The sequence below is a fragment of the Molossus molossus genome, unplaced genomic scaffold (genome assembly GCF_014108415.1).
Source record: "Molossus molossus isolate mMolMol1 unplaced genomic scaffold, mMolMol1.p scaffold_m16_p_22, whole genome shotgun sequence".
Taxonomy (NCBI): domain Eukaryota; kingdom Metazoa; phylum Chordata; class Mammalia; order Chiroptera; family Molossidae; genus Molossus; species Molossus molossus.
Window position 1 is genome coordinate 24,812,503 of NW_023425358.1, and position 12,533 is coordinate 24,825,035.

Sequence of the window (12,533 nt, forward strand, 5' to 3'; positions counted from 1 at the left end):
CCCTACTTTTACTACCAACGGTGATCAATAAGGAGTTTTGTTTTCCTGTTTGTTTGGGGAGCTCTTTTATGGAAGCCCATGTATATTATCTTTCTATTGCTGATGTAACATTTTACTGCCACCTTGGTGGCTTAAAACAACAGACATTTATTATCTTACAGATGTGCGGGCCAAAGCCTGAAACGGGTCTTGCCGGGCTGCGATCGAAGTGTCGCAGTGCTGTGTGCCTAGAGGAGGCTCTAGGGTCAAATCCATCTCCTTACCACTCACATCCCTTAGCCATGGCCCCCACTCTACCCTCAAGCCAGCACCAGCAGGTCAACTCCTTCTCTGCTCCGTCACCCTGACATTGCCTTTCATACACTGGGACCACCCAGAACCCAGGATAATCTCTTTATCTTCAAGTCGGCACATTAGCTACCGTAATTGCATCTGCAACCTACCCTCTTGCCATGTATCTAACATATTCACAGGTTCTGGGGGTTAGGGCAAGGACATTTTAGGGGGCCATTATTCTGCTTACCACAAGGGTCAGAATAGATACAGAGTACTTGAATCAATTGCAGCGGTATCCTTCCAATGTTCAAATTGCCCCACCTTGGGCCAGAAGGGATTCTCCCGGCCTCTGCGTTTGTGAGATACGTTGCCCCCCCCCCCCTGAATGGCTCCTTTGCTTTCTGACACAACAGAACACAGAGGTTCCAGGCTCCTGGCCCAGCCCCTGGCCGCAGCGCGAGGCAGTGCGGTCGTGTGGGTGTCCATTGAGACGGACCGCAGTTCTTTCTTGGGCTTCTCCATAGCTAGAGATGATAAACACATATATTTGAAATGGGGGGAGGGGGGGATCATGAATTTAAAATGACTTTCCAATTCAAGTATAACCTTACAGGGTTTTGACTTAGCTCTTGTCTTGTACCCATATATCTCTCCATTTACAGTTAAGATCTTAATTCTTATTACCCAGCGGTCTCTATAGTCTACATGAAGTAACTTTAAATAATACCATTAAGACTCCTGAATGCAGCTCTACTTAGCCTTAAAAATACAGAGGACAATCTGGCATCATCTAGCAAAACTGCAAATGGCTGTATCTTATTTACCTGGGGCGGGGGAGGGGGGGCGTCAATGCTACAGAACACAGGTGCAAAGCTGCACAGGTGAGCACCTTCACTGCATCAGCGCTTGTGACTCTGAGCACGGGGCAGGTAAAGAATGATTTTATGGCACATCAAGCAGCCATTCAAAACGCTGGGATTCATCTGTACGTTACTAACAAGGCAAAGCTGAACACGTCCCACTAGGTGAAGAAGGCCAGTTGTGAATGGGTTCACTAACGTGTCCTGACAAACAGAACTGCACCCGATATTCCCTCAACCACCTTTCTGTGTGAAGGTTAAATATGCAACGTGTCTCATTAAGTTTCTATCACAACTTCGAATGTACCACTAACGACCTTATCAAGTTCAACATAGAAAAGTCTTTATGTATTGAAAGTAACTGACAAGTATGTTTGGGCCAAGGATACCCATCTACCTGGTGACGGGGAGAGACAGGAATTTCCATTTTTTAGGATAAAGGTGCATGTGAAATTACAAAACAAAGTTTGGGGTAAGAAAATATTAAGAACCTGACACGTAGCTTCTCTCAGTTTGTACCAATGCCATCATTATTGACAAATCCTGCTACCTAACATGGAAGTGCTGACATCTTATCTCTGAAGAAATTATCCATATATTTACTGTTAAATCAACATCTCCAGGAAAATTATATGTAAGCTACTGGAGCACCTGTTCAGGTCCCTGTAGATGATAACCCTTTACTGAATAGAGACAATGCATTTGCAAATTAGGTTAGTAACATCTGAAAAGGACATGTTCCTCTACCCAAATCTAGGAACCCTCTTCTGTAAGGTGATTTACATGGCAAAAGACAGTCTGCAGGTGTCTATTCAGACGCACAGAATCTGCACTGAGGCTCAGCTGTACCCTCTGCTATCAATGGGACCTGGAGGAATTAGCTTCTTTCTGAACCTGAACTTCCTCCTTCTAAAATGGAGATGATGAATGCTGTGGAGATGTTCCCAAGAATCTGAAAATAAGGAAAGAAGTTTGGCTTCTGAGAATAAAATGTTTAAATCAATAAGTAACACAAAGGGCAGAGAAATGCCCAAGGCTCCAGAGCCGGCCAGCCCTGGCTGTGGCTTCGGTGACTGTATTATCATACCCAGGAGAGGCCACCCAGCAACGAGAACAGGAAACGGGGAAACAAGCAGACAAGCCCACACCGCCGCCACACACTGGCAGGAATTCAAGTATTTCGCACCCAGTGTAAAGCCACCCCAGGCAGAGATGACATGGTCCCAGCTCCAGCTGCCAGGCTACAGGCTAGACCCTTCTGACCCATCTGGTCACTGCCGGTGCTGGATGTGGCACCTTGTGGAGGCCGGGGGGGGGGGGCGGGGGGGAGGCAGTGCTCTGCTCACTCAGACTTCGGGCATCTAGGCTCCTAGGAGAGCTAGTGTTGAGTGTAAAGTAGCAAATGTGACATTTCAGATAATCTTATGGGAGTTCGTGTGTTATGGGGAGTGTGGGAGACTCTAGCTTCACAGGTTCTTAAAAAGGTCTTTAATTTTAAAATAAGAACCACCAGCCTCTAGGAGAACGGGTTGGTCAGGCGGACTAGGCTGACTGGTGTGGATTTCACCATGAGAGACAGAGATACTCAGAAGAGCGAGAAAAGCGAGCGTTCGAGTCTAAACGCTCAGGGCCGCCCCCAGGACCACTGGAAAGACACTGGTGTCTCAGGAGAGAGCCAGTGTTCCCCAAATAAACAAAGCATCCCTCTCAACGTCTCCACGTAGACAAGTCTAGAATAATTTCTCTCGTTTTTAAATTTCTACTTACTATGGAAAATTGTAAGAACTAAAAAAGTTCATACATATAAAGCACTATACACAAGTATTGGTGGCAGTTTTTTTTTCCTCTCTCTAAATTGAAATCTATCGCATAAATATAAAATAAGGTAGCAGATGTCACTGGGTTTAAGTTACACTCATACACAGACCTAAACGTTAAGTCCAACACGTTGGTCTGCCATCACGATCCTTTCGCTCCTGATCCGAGCTCAACGCCGGTTCTGGAGAAAGTTTCCTGAGGGCCGGGGAGATGAGTTTGAACAGGGAAGAATCTGGCCCTGCTGCCTACTCCGCCGTCTGCATCCGACCCCACAGTCATGAGACGACCATAAGCCACATGCTTGACCCGAAACTCCAATCTCCGGTGAAGGAGTTCCCACATCTACCTCATTCAACTTTTCCAGGATGAAATGACCAGATAAAAATAAGATTTTTAAAAAATATATAGAGAGTAACCTGATTTTTAAAAATAATTTAAAACATCAATCCCTCATAAAGCAGGTCACTTGATTTAAAGGACAGAAACACAGACAGACTAGCTGATTTTCCACATGAACCTAAACAACAACACAATTAATACAAGTAAGAAATCCCTGACCACAAAAACTGTTTTTCCAGAGGGGGGAGGGGCTCATTGACACAGTATCTCTCATTCATTACTTAGAAATTGCTACTGTGCAGAAAACACCTTTCCCTTCTAGACCAAGTCTACTTGGGATGTTGTGCATACATAGCAAGCTGCCCTCCGCTGCCGCTAAAGACGAAACAGAACGAGGCAAGTCCCAAATGGAAAACAAAGAGCACAAAAACTCAACACTCCATACTTCATGTTGTCATGACAAGAGTCATTGCATAATTCCTTTGCCAGTTAGGGCGTCATTATTATATAAGAAAAGAAATACAAAGAGCACAAAAACTTGACACTCCATACTTCTTGTTGTCATGACAAGAGTCATTGCATAATTCCTTTCCCAGTGATAAGAAAAGAAATAGCAAATGCAGGTGCAAACAAGGGAGACCCATTAAAGACGTGCATTCCAGTCCCATGACCTCACCCATCAGGGTTCGTTCCATTCCTAACTGGAGTAGGACACCCCCATACCAAAGAGCAGAAGCCTCGTATGATTTAAAGACACTAACATGTCTTCACGGCCTCTGACAGTCACAAGGCCAAGTGAAAGTCTGCAGCATTCCCCAGCTGTGCAACTCCGGGTTCATTTTTAACTTAAACCCTTATCAAAAGCGATACAGATACAGAAAATTTAGAAGAAACAGCCTGAAAGTATAAGCAGAGTTATCTTCCTGATAAGATAACAGAAGCAGCGGGCTGACTTGGTCACACACAGCAGAAACCCGGGCCGGTCAGGAAAGTTGTGCTGCTGAGAAAGGAGACTGCCGGCTTCCCAGCAAACGGAGCTGCGCGTCTTTGCCTACGTGAAACACACACCCTGAAACCCCCAACGGGAAGACTTCCACACAGTGAAAGCTCGCTGTCTTCCTAAAATGTTTTCGCTCATGATCTAAAAATGATACACGCCTAGCACTTACTTGGCACTCGGCAAATACCATTGTCATACGACACCTGCAGCCCAGGCCCAGCTTCCAGACTCTGACCAATGGGAACACGACTCCCCTTATGAAACTGCTGAAATGAATTTTAAATCATCTGAGGAACCAAAAGGTTTCTCCCTATAGTGGAATTTCATAGGAACTCGACCACACACTTGAAATAGGGTTTGTTACTGGTTTTGCCATCACTAAATGGATTACAGTTTTATGGAGATCTTTGTAGTCTTCATAAATTTTAACGTTCTCACTTCGCCAGATAACATTCAGACTGAGGAGCAGAGATCCCAGAGTGTGCAGACTTCAGCATAACATGAGGAATGACAGATGGAAGGGCGCACAGCTTCCCATAAACGGTGAGGGTAGCTGCCTTCAAGGGCTGGAAGATCTCCCCGTGGAGGGGAGCAAACTTGTTTTGCATGACCACAAAATGATAGTGAGAGATCAGTGCGTGGAATGATTTACAAGAGAACTTTCTAACACCACAGAGCTTCCAAAGATGCTCCTCAGAGATGACCCTGGAGGTTAGAGAGGGAAGTCACCCACCCATTGCATGACTAGACTGGCTGTCATCCAAGAGCATTTCAAACAGGAGATACTACGATTTATGTTAGTAATATGCAATCTGTCTGATGTCTAAGGAAGACTAGAATGAATTGCCTTATGCTCAATACATTGAGGCCTGCTGCTTTTAGATGATGATTTTTGATTTGTTTTACTGAAGCAAAGACCTCTGGGGGATGAGTCAACTCTAATTGCTTCGCTATCTATATGTAAGCATAGAATGCTTGTGAACTCAGACAGAAGCCAACAGAGCCCAGAGCCAGATGGATGGCTAAACAGGTGGATGGATGGATGGATGGATGGATGGATGGATGGATGGATGGATGGAGAAGAGAAGGGAGGAAGGGAGGAAGGGAGAGAAAAAGAAATGGGAGAGGAAGGGAAGAAAGAATAGTTACCAAGTGAGGCACCATGTGTAGAAGGTTCTAGACACATAGCCACAACAGAGCTCGAGGAAGAAAACTGAGAAGAAATCTGGGAAATTCACCAACTTATGGGTCTAAGGTCAACATGTGCTCTTCCCTGACCTGTCAACGATTCAACTTTTCAGAAGTCCTGCCTCCTGAACCTGTCCCTCGGAGCACATGGCACAACGGTCCCCGTGCAACACTGCCTCGTACCTGCTGCAACCCTGTGCTTTCCGAAGGGGTTATACCTTGTACTGCATACAGTCCCGACAACCACCACCCCTCCACCCATGGGGTAGTTTTTAGAAAATCATCTATACTATTTCTTCCAGTCATTTTCTCTTGAGTTATCTGTGTTTGAAATTAGTGTTCTCTCCTGTTCACAAATGTATTGTATGGATAGAGAATGCTCACGAGAGACCAAGATTTTTACTGGGACACTTTAGGGTCAGAAATGAATAGATATCACATTGTACAGATGGGAAATTGAACACAGGGCATTTAAGTGACTTACCGAGGACCTGTGGCAAGTTGCCAGTGGAATCAGGTCCATGTTTCCTGGTTCCTAATCTAGAACTTCCTCTTTCACTATAGTGTGACACCGGACAGGAAGGAGGGCACAGGAAAATGAGGGGCCAGTGATGCCAACTGGCCTTCAAGTTTTCTAAGGATGAAGGTCTGGCCTGGCTGCTTTCAGAGTCACCTTTTCCTGCTCCTGAGACCCTGAAAGGAGAAAATGGTAGCAAACAAGAGTTCAGGCCCAAGGCTGGGTCAAGGCTGACTCTTACAAACCACCAATCACAAAGCACTTGAACTGCAAAAATATTTTCACTGAATTTTCTAATGGGCTTTTCCTACAATGTCCGATACAAAGTATTAGAATACGCTTACGGTCCACACCGAAGCAGAAGCTCACCGAGCTAAAAGAAGACTTCCCAAATTAGAAGAAACATTTACAGGATATGAGTAAAGAGCCAAGGTATTACTTCTCCTGCATTTTAGGCCCCTACAGCAATCAATAAAGACCCAGGGGTTCCTCCTCCTAATCAATAATAAAAATCGGGAAGAATAAGAAAGCAAGAAACAGAAGAAGCCTCCGAGGCAGGTCTGGGACATCCAGCCTCATTAGCATGCAAATTACTTACCATACAAATGACTTAGCAATAAAGTAAAAGTTGCTAACTTAATCATTTTCCATTTACCCGAGGCCGATGCCCAGAGAATAAGGCCAGACAACACCATCCTGCACACGAAATACATTTTCTCTTACAGCAGCCTCCAAATACATCGTTTTATTAACAAAGGAAGGTTATTTGAATGGAAAGTCATTTTTATTGCAAATCAGGCCGAAAATATTGTTTATCTTTTCTCCAGAAATGGAGATTTCTGGGGGTGAGCCTGAACTGCCCTTTTCCCTTAACTGTAGAAATGCTGTTTGGAGGCTGGAGGGGCGGCAGGGGGAGAAGCGGTCTATGTTATACAATTTCTCATTAACAGCAGCAGGACTGCACTTCTTGTATTAAAGAGAACAGGCATTTAACCCTCGAGCTCCTCATGGGAAATAAGGAACAAACGCTGCTCACTTAGTCATAATTACTGTTTCCGTGAGTCCTGCGGGGCTGGCTGCTCTATCAGTGTCTGAGGACCGTCCGCACCACAGCCCATGGAGACAGCCGGAAAAGGATGTTTCCCCAATCTCCCCCCCAAAAAAACTGTATCGCTATTCTGTCCATTCTTTGCAAAATAAGAGGGGTGGATGGGTATTCACAATTCACGTTCATGAGAAGGCACAGCCAGGTCCAGACGACCTGGATTCAGGGAAACCTTGGCCAAGTTCAGCTGCCACCTGGGCGAGCTCCTTAGCCTCCCTGAGCACCTGCTCCTCAAATGGGGCTGATGCTGCTTCCCTGACAACGCTGGGGGAACAAACGTGCCAATTTGCAAACTGCCTGGTGGAAGGTAAACTCTCAATAAGCGGTAGTTATATTGCTGCTTCACAGAAGTTCAAGTTCTCTTTCCCTTGTCAGGGCTCCAGGGACCCCAGCGTCCTGCTCTCTACGACTCTGAATGTCCAAGTCTGCAGGCCAGCCACCGACTGGTGAAGACCCAGTCTTCCCTTCTGCAAGCCTTGGTCCCTGACCCAAAAGTTCCCATCCTTGTGCAAACAGATGTTTGGCAGAGCCAAATTCAATGTGCTGAGAAGGCGCTTTCAAGAAGCTGACTCTAAGACGGTGCGTGTAACAGATGGGGCTGCCTGGACCTCACAGAGCTCTAAACGGGCTGGCAATTCAAGGCACCTCACGGTGCCTGACTCGGGCAGAAAATAGGTCCCAAACTGATTGCACTGGAACATCTATTTCTAAGAACTGACAGCTACACACAGCTTCGAGTCCCTGGCACAAATTAGCTCTGACCAAGAATGAAATAATGACTGAAAGGTCAGAACAAATTACCTTCTGCCTCTGTACCTTGGTGAAAAAGAAGCAAGAACATCACCGCTGCTTCATACACAGAAATATTCCCGACACTAAACAGTACTTTCTTCTTGGAGGCTCTTCTTCTTTCAATATTGACTTTTCAGTCCCAAGTCAGGCTGGGGGCACAGAGAGGCAGGCATAGAATACCGCTACACCAGAAACAGAGAGGACTACTTCCAGTTACCCACCAGTCACTCACGGATTGGGGTTTGGGAAATGACTAAAGAAACTCCATTTCCACGGAAGGAGAAAACAGCTACTTCTCTGGATCAATTCCCGATGGCAGTTTTACTAATAGGAAGATACAGACTCCCATATCATATTGCTATGTATATTATGGATAGATAGCTCTTCAAAGGGAATAATTAGCAATGTGTCATAAAACAATCTGCAAGCATGATGTGTTCTCTGAATAAAGACTAATGAAAGCCATCCAAATGCTACTTGTCCTCGGTGAAACAGAAGCTTCAAGACATTCATTCTTGCTTCTTTTTCACCAAGGTACAGAGGCAGACATTCACTTTACAGTAAACATCTTTCTTGACCCAACTCTGTGGGTCAAGATAAGGAAGTACACAGAAGACTACAGCGACCCACCAGACTGTGAGTCCCTTGAAGGAAGGGGCTGTCTTCCAGCTTGGGACAGTGTGGCTCCGAGGAATGGGCCCACAGCCATGTACTGAATTAACGTTACAGACAATATCACAAATCTCCTCGAGGACTGTCTGAGTGCTCCCAGGAAGTGAAAAGGAGCCTTTAAAATGTTGTTTTCAGACCTTCCTATCATACTGTACGAGTATTTGGAAAGGACAAGCTTTGCAGTTGATGATCCAAACTCTGTAATGTCCACATAAGCAGGAATGGCTCTCCGGGGGAAAGGTCGGTTTGGTGGTCCTCAAACTCTTTCAACCCCCTGGGAGTTCAAGTCGACCGAATTTCATTCTGTTTGGAAAAGGTTAAAAGAGTAACGAGGCTACAGTCAAAGCTGTCTTGACCACTCCTGGCCTTACTTAAGCTGTTGGCCCTCTGTAGGCCTTGCCTTATGAAACAGACCCTGTTAAATAAAAGTATTTCCAACGAGGCCTGAGACAACTGGCATGCATATCTGAACGACAGTGTTTTTAACTGGGCCTGCACAGTGAGTGCTTGGACCAGTTTACTCTTCCCAATAGATGCCATTATCAGCGTCATTAGCTCAACAAATGTTTCAGTAAACTAAAGCAGATATGTAATTTGAACAAATAGTCAGCTTTTACAGGATTTACACTCACCGCTTCGTTAATTGAATAACGTGTCAACATAACAAAATGGTTGCCTCTTGCTGTCTCAGAGGAGTAACATCTCCCCTGGGCAGAATGTTCCATTTTCTGAGATTCTCCCCAAATAGCAGGGGAATGCAGCCCCAGCGTTTCATTTAAATAGCTAGATATTGTTTAGTTCTGTTGCTTTTCTGTTTAGAACTGTGGAAGAGGCAAAGTAACTAAAATAAGAAAGCACACACAGAAGACTACAGCAACTTCAAACAACTAGCTGGAAATAAAAAGTCACAAGTGATGGGCCGGTGGCTAGTTCTATGTTTTTTGTTTAGATATTGAAACTACACATCTAAACCTCTTTTTCAAGAATACCAAAGACTGGTGATCACACAGATCACTCCAAAAGGAAGGAGAAACTCTGACCAGAAAACATCTGACCGGTAACCTTTACCAAAAGAGTGAAATCACACTAGTCTTTTTGAGTCATTATGCTGAGGCATTTTAACGTGAAATTAACTTTCTTACCATGTCTAGAAATCCCCCAATCTTCCATCCCCACCCCAAAATCCAGCAGGTAACTGCTGTCCAGTGGTAGAGAAAAACTGCAAGATGTTTTACCTGATCTCTCACTGTCAAGAATCCTAACACAGCCCAAAGAGGAGTGGTTACTGAGTCAAGGGTCATGTTACAAAAACTAAAGGCAAAGCCATTGAGATAAATACAAAACAAATTAGGATCCCTGGAGGAGGTTCCAATGGCCTAATTCAAGAGTCTGTTTTAAAAATAGCAACAGAATATCAATTGCTAAAGAGCTGTTTCCTAAAATTACTCTCCTGTTGATATTTCTCATTTCTAAAATGTCGTAAGAAATATGCTCACTGTCACTAATTCTGCCTTAAAAGAAAAGAGCCTTACTAAAGAATACCACCTAAAACAAAGGCATTTATACCAGGAAGTGAATACCCACAAGCACATAAGTATGTTCTTAAGGACACTAAAAAGCAGAAGTCACATTAAGTTTGAAACAATAAGAAAAAAAATAAACCGAAGTTCCTAATTTTAGTAATAATATATATCTCACACAACCCCCCCCCCCAAAATCTACATGAGTTAAGATTTATTAAATTTATATATAGAAACTCTACTTACTTAGGGCTCCCTGCCCTTCACAAAGAGTAGGAAAGGCAGGAGAAAAAAGAATTAACATTTTATACCACATCTATAGAAATGCCGTTTTTGGGTTTTGTTTTGTTTTTTAAATGAAATTCAGGTTTGATTTGGGGGTTATTTTACTTAGTTTCCCATTTGCCAGAAATTTTGAATAGCATTGATTTTTCATTGAGCTTCAGATGGAACAGGGGTGTTAATTTCACAACACTCCCAAAGGTCTGCACTCTTCCCTGATTGGCACTGCTTGGCACTGCTTTTCATAGAGCACTCCCTGTACAACCAACAAGAGCATGGGCTAAGAAGGGCCAGCAAGCCAAAAATAATTACCAAGCACGTGTTCATTTACAAAATTTGGCTTTTCACCACAAATAACTCAAAGGGGCTGACATTTTCTATACTGTAAGGCTTGGGCTCATAAAATGGACCTGTAAAAATAATCTAGTGATCACTTAGCATCAAAAAAAAGATTTCCCCCCACCTATGTCAAGGTAACATTGAAACAAGCTTGTGAGCTTAAGGCTTCAAGAAGTGATGCTTTCCAATGGAGAATGGCTTTGGTGTAAATTCCAATATTTTACAAAACTGCATAGCTTCAAATTCACCATAAAAAAAGATGTCTCTCTTTTTATCATTAACTCCACCAAGAGCTATTTAGCATCAAGAAGCTGTACAACTCATGTTGGTGTTAATTAGGAAAGAAACTGGGATTGGGGGTGGGGGGCAGATGCAATCCTAATGCTTTGATACACTATTAGAAACTCACTAATAATCTAATGAAGAATCTTTTCTGTGGTTGTGCTAAGGATATGAACTGGTGAAGTCTTTTACTGGCTCATCAATAATAAATCATTTCCGAGATAAAATGACAACTTGGTATGGCCTCACCCAATTCCGTGGGGCCCTTCTCTGGTCATTTAAACAACAAATTCCTGTCTGGAATCACCCATTCGATGTGCATTTTTAAGTGAGTCCTGTTTCAATCTGTTAACAAAGTGCCACCAGTAGATCAAGTTGAGGGAGGCAGCTCAGGTGACACACTCAGCACCAAAACGAAAATGGAGTGGGTCACAATCCACTCGTTACTGCCTAGGGACACTAAACGGAGAGGAAAGGAGAGTAGGAAGCTGACTGGACTACTGGACCTCAAGGGGAGCAAGCACTGAAAAGTGCAGTTTAAGTACCTGGGACAAAAGGTACTTCGCCTGCGCTCCCTGGCCGAGGAGCCCAGAGGGAGCTGAGGAGGAGATGGAGTGGGAAAGGGGGACAGCAGGAACCGGGGAAGGAACGGCCGGGAAGGAGCACAAGGGAATGACAGGAACGGGGCAGAAGGGGACCATAAGGATGGGGATGGGTGGGGAAGATAGGGATGGGGCAGAAGGGGTGACAGAGATGGGGCAAGAGGGACAGGGACGGGGCAGGAGGAAAACACAGCAGTGGAACAAGGATGAACAGAGGGACGGGGCTGGGCTGAGACACGGGGATGGGACAGAAAGGTCGACAAGTATGGAACTGAGCCAACGAAGGTCACAACCACATCCTCCCAGCCCCTCGCTGGGTGCTGGGTGCGTGCAGGGCACTTTGAGGCGCTCTCTCCCCGAGCGCCCCCAACAGCTCTCCGCTGGCCCGTTTCTGAGACGGGAACCGCGAGGCCGGCCCCGCAGCGCCCACCCCCGAGGTCGGGGGGCAGCAGCAAGCGAGCGCCCGACCCTCCCGGACGCAGGGGGTCGCTGGCGGCCGCGGGGGACGGCGGCGCGGCCCCGGGGAGCCGGTACCTGGGCTCCGGCAGGACGATCCTCTTGCTGGCGCGGGCGGCCGGGGTCGCCTTGCTCTTTTCCATCGCCATCAGGTAGCTGACATCGGCCAGCACGGCCTCTAGGTCCGCCATGTTGGCGAGCGGCGGCGGCGGCGGCTCCTCGGAACCGGGACGGGACGCGCTCCCGCCGCCGCCGCCCGCCGCGCCCCGACGTGGGGGGGCCGCCCCGGGGCAGCCCCCCCCGCGCGCTCCCGTCCGCGCGCGCGCACCCTCGCGCGCGCACCGCCCGAGCCTCGCTCAGTGCCCGGCGCGCGCTGCAGCCTCGCGCCCGCCGGGGTCACCCCGCCCCGCCCCCCGCGCACGCGCCCCCGTCCCCGCCCCTTCCGCGAGGGGTCTGCGCGGAGCGCGCGCCCGGCAGTCAGTGCC

General features: G+C 46.3%; 1 protein-coding gene across 2 annotated transcripts in view; it reads right to left on the reverse strand.

The window, feature by feature from the left end:
* GRK3 (G protein-coupled receptor kinase 3) overlaps positions 1–12,268 on the reverse strand; it is a 108,763-nt gene extending 96,495 nt beyond the window's left edge. For both annotated transcript variants that reach the window (XM_036276471.1, XM_036276470.1), the window contains exon 1: positions 12,127–12,268. In XM_036276471.1, coding sequence (XP_036132364.1) covers positions 12,127–12,239 — 113 coding nt within the window. In that variant the 5' untranslated portion in view covers positions 12,240–12,268. The remainder of the gene's footprint in view (positions 1–12,126) is intronic.
* Between the last annotated feature and the right edge of the window lie 265 nt (positions 12,269–12,533).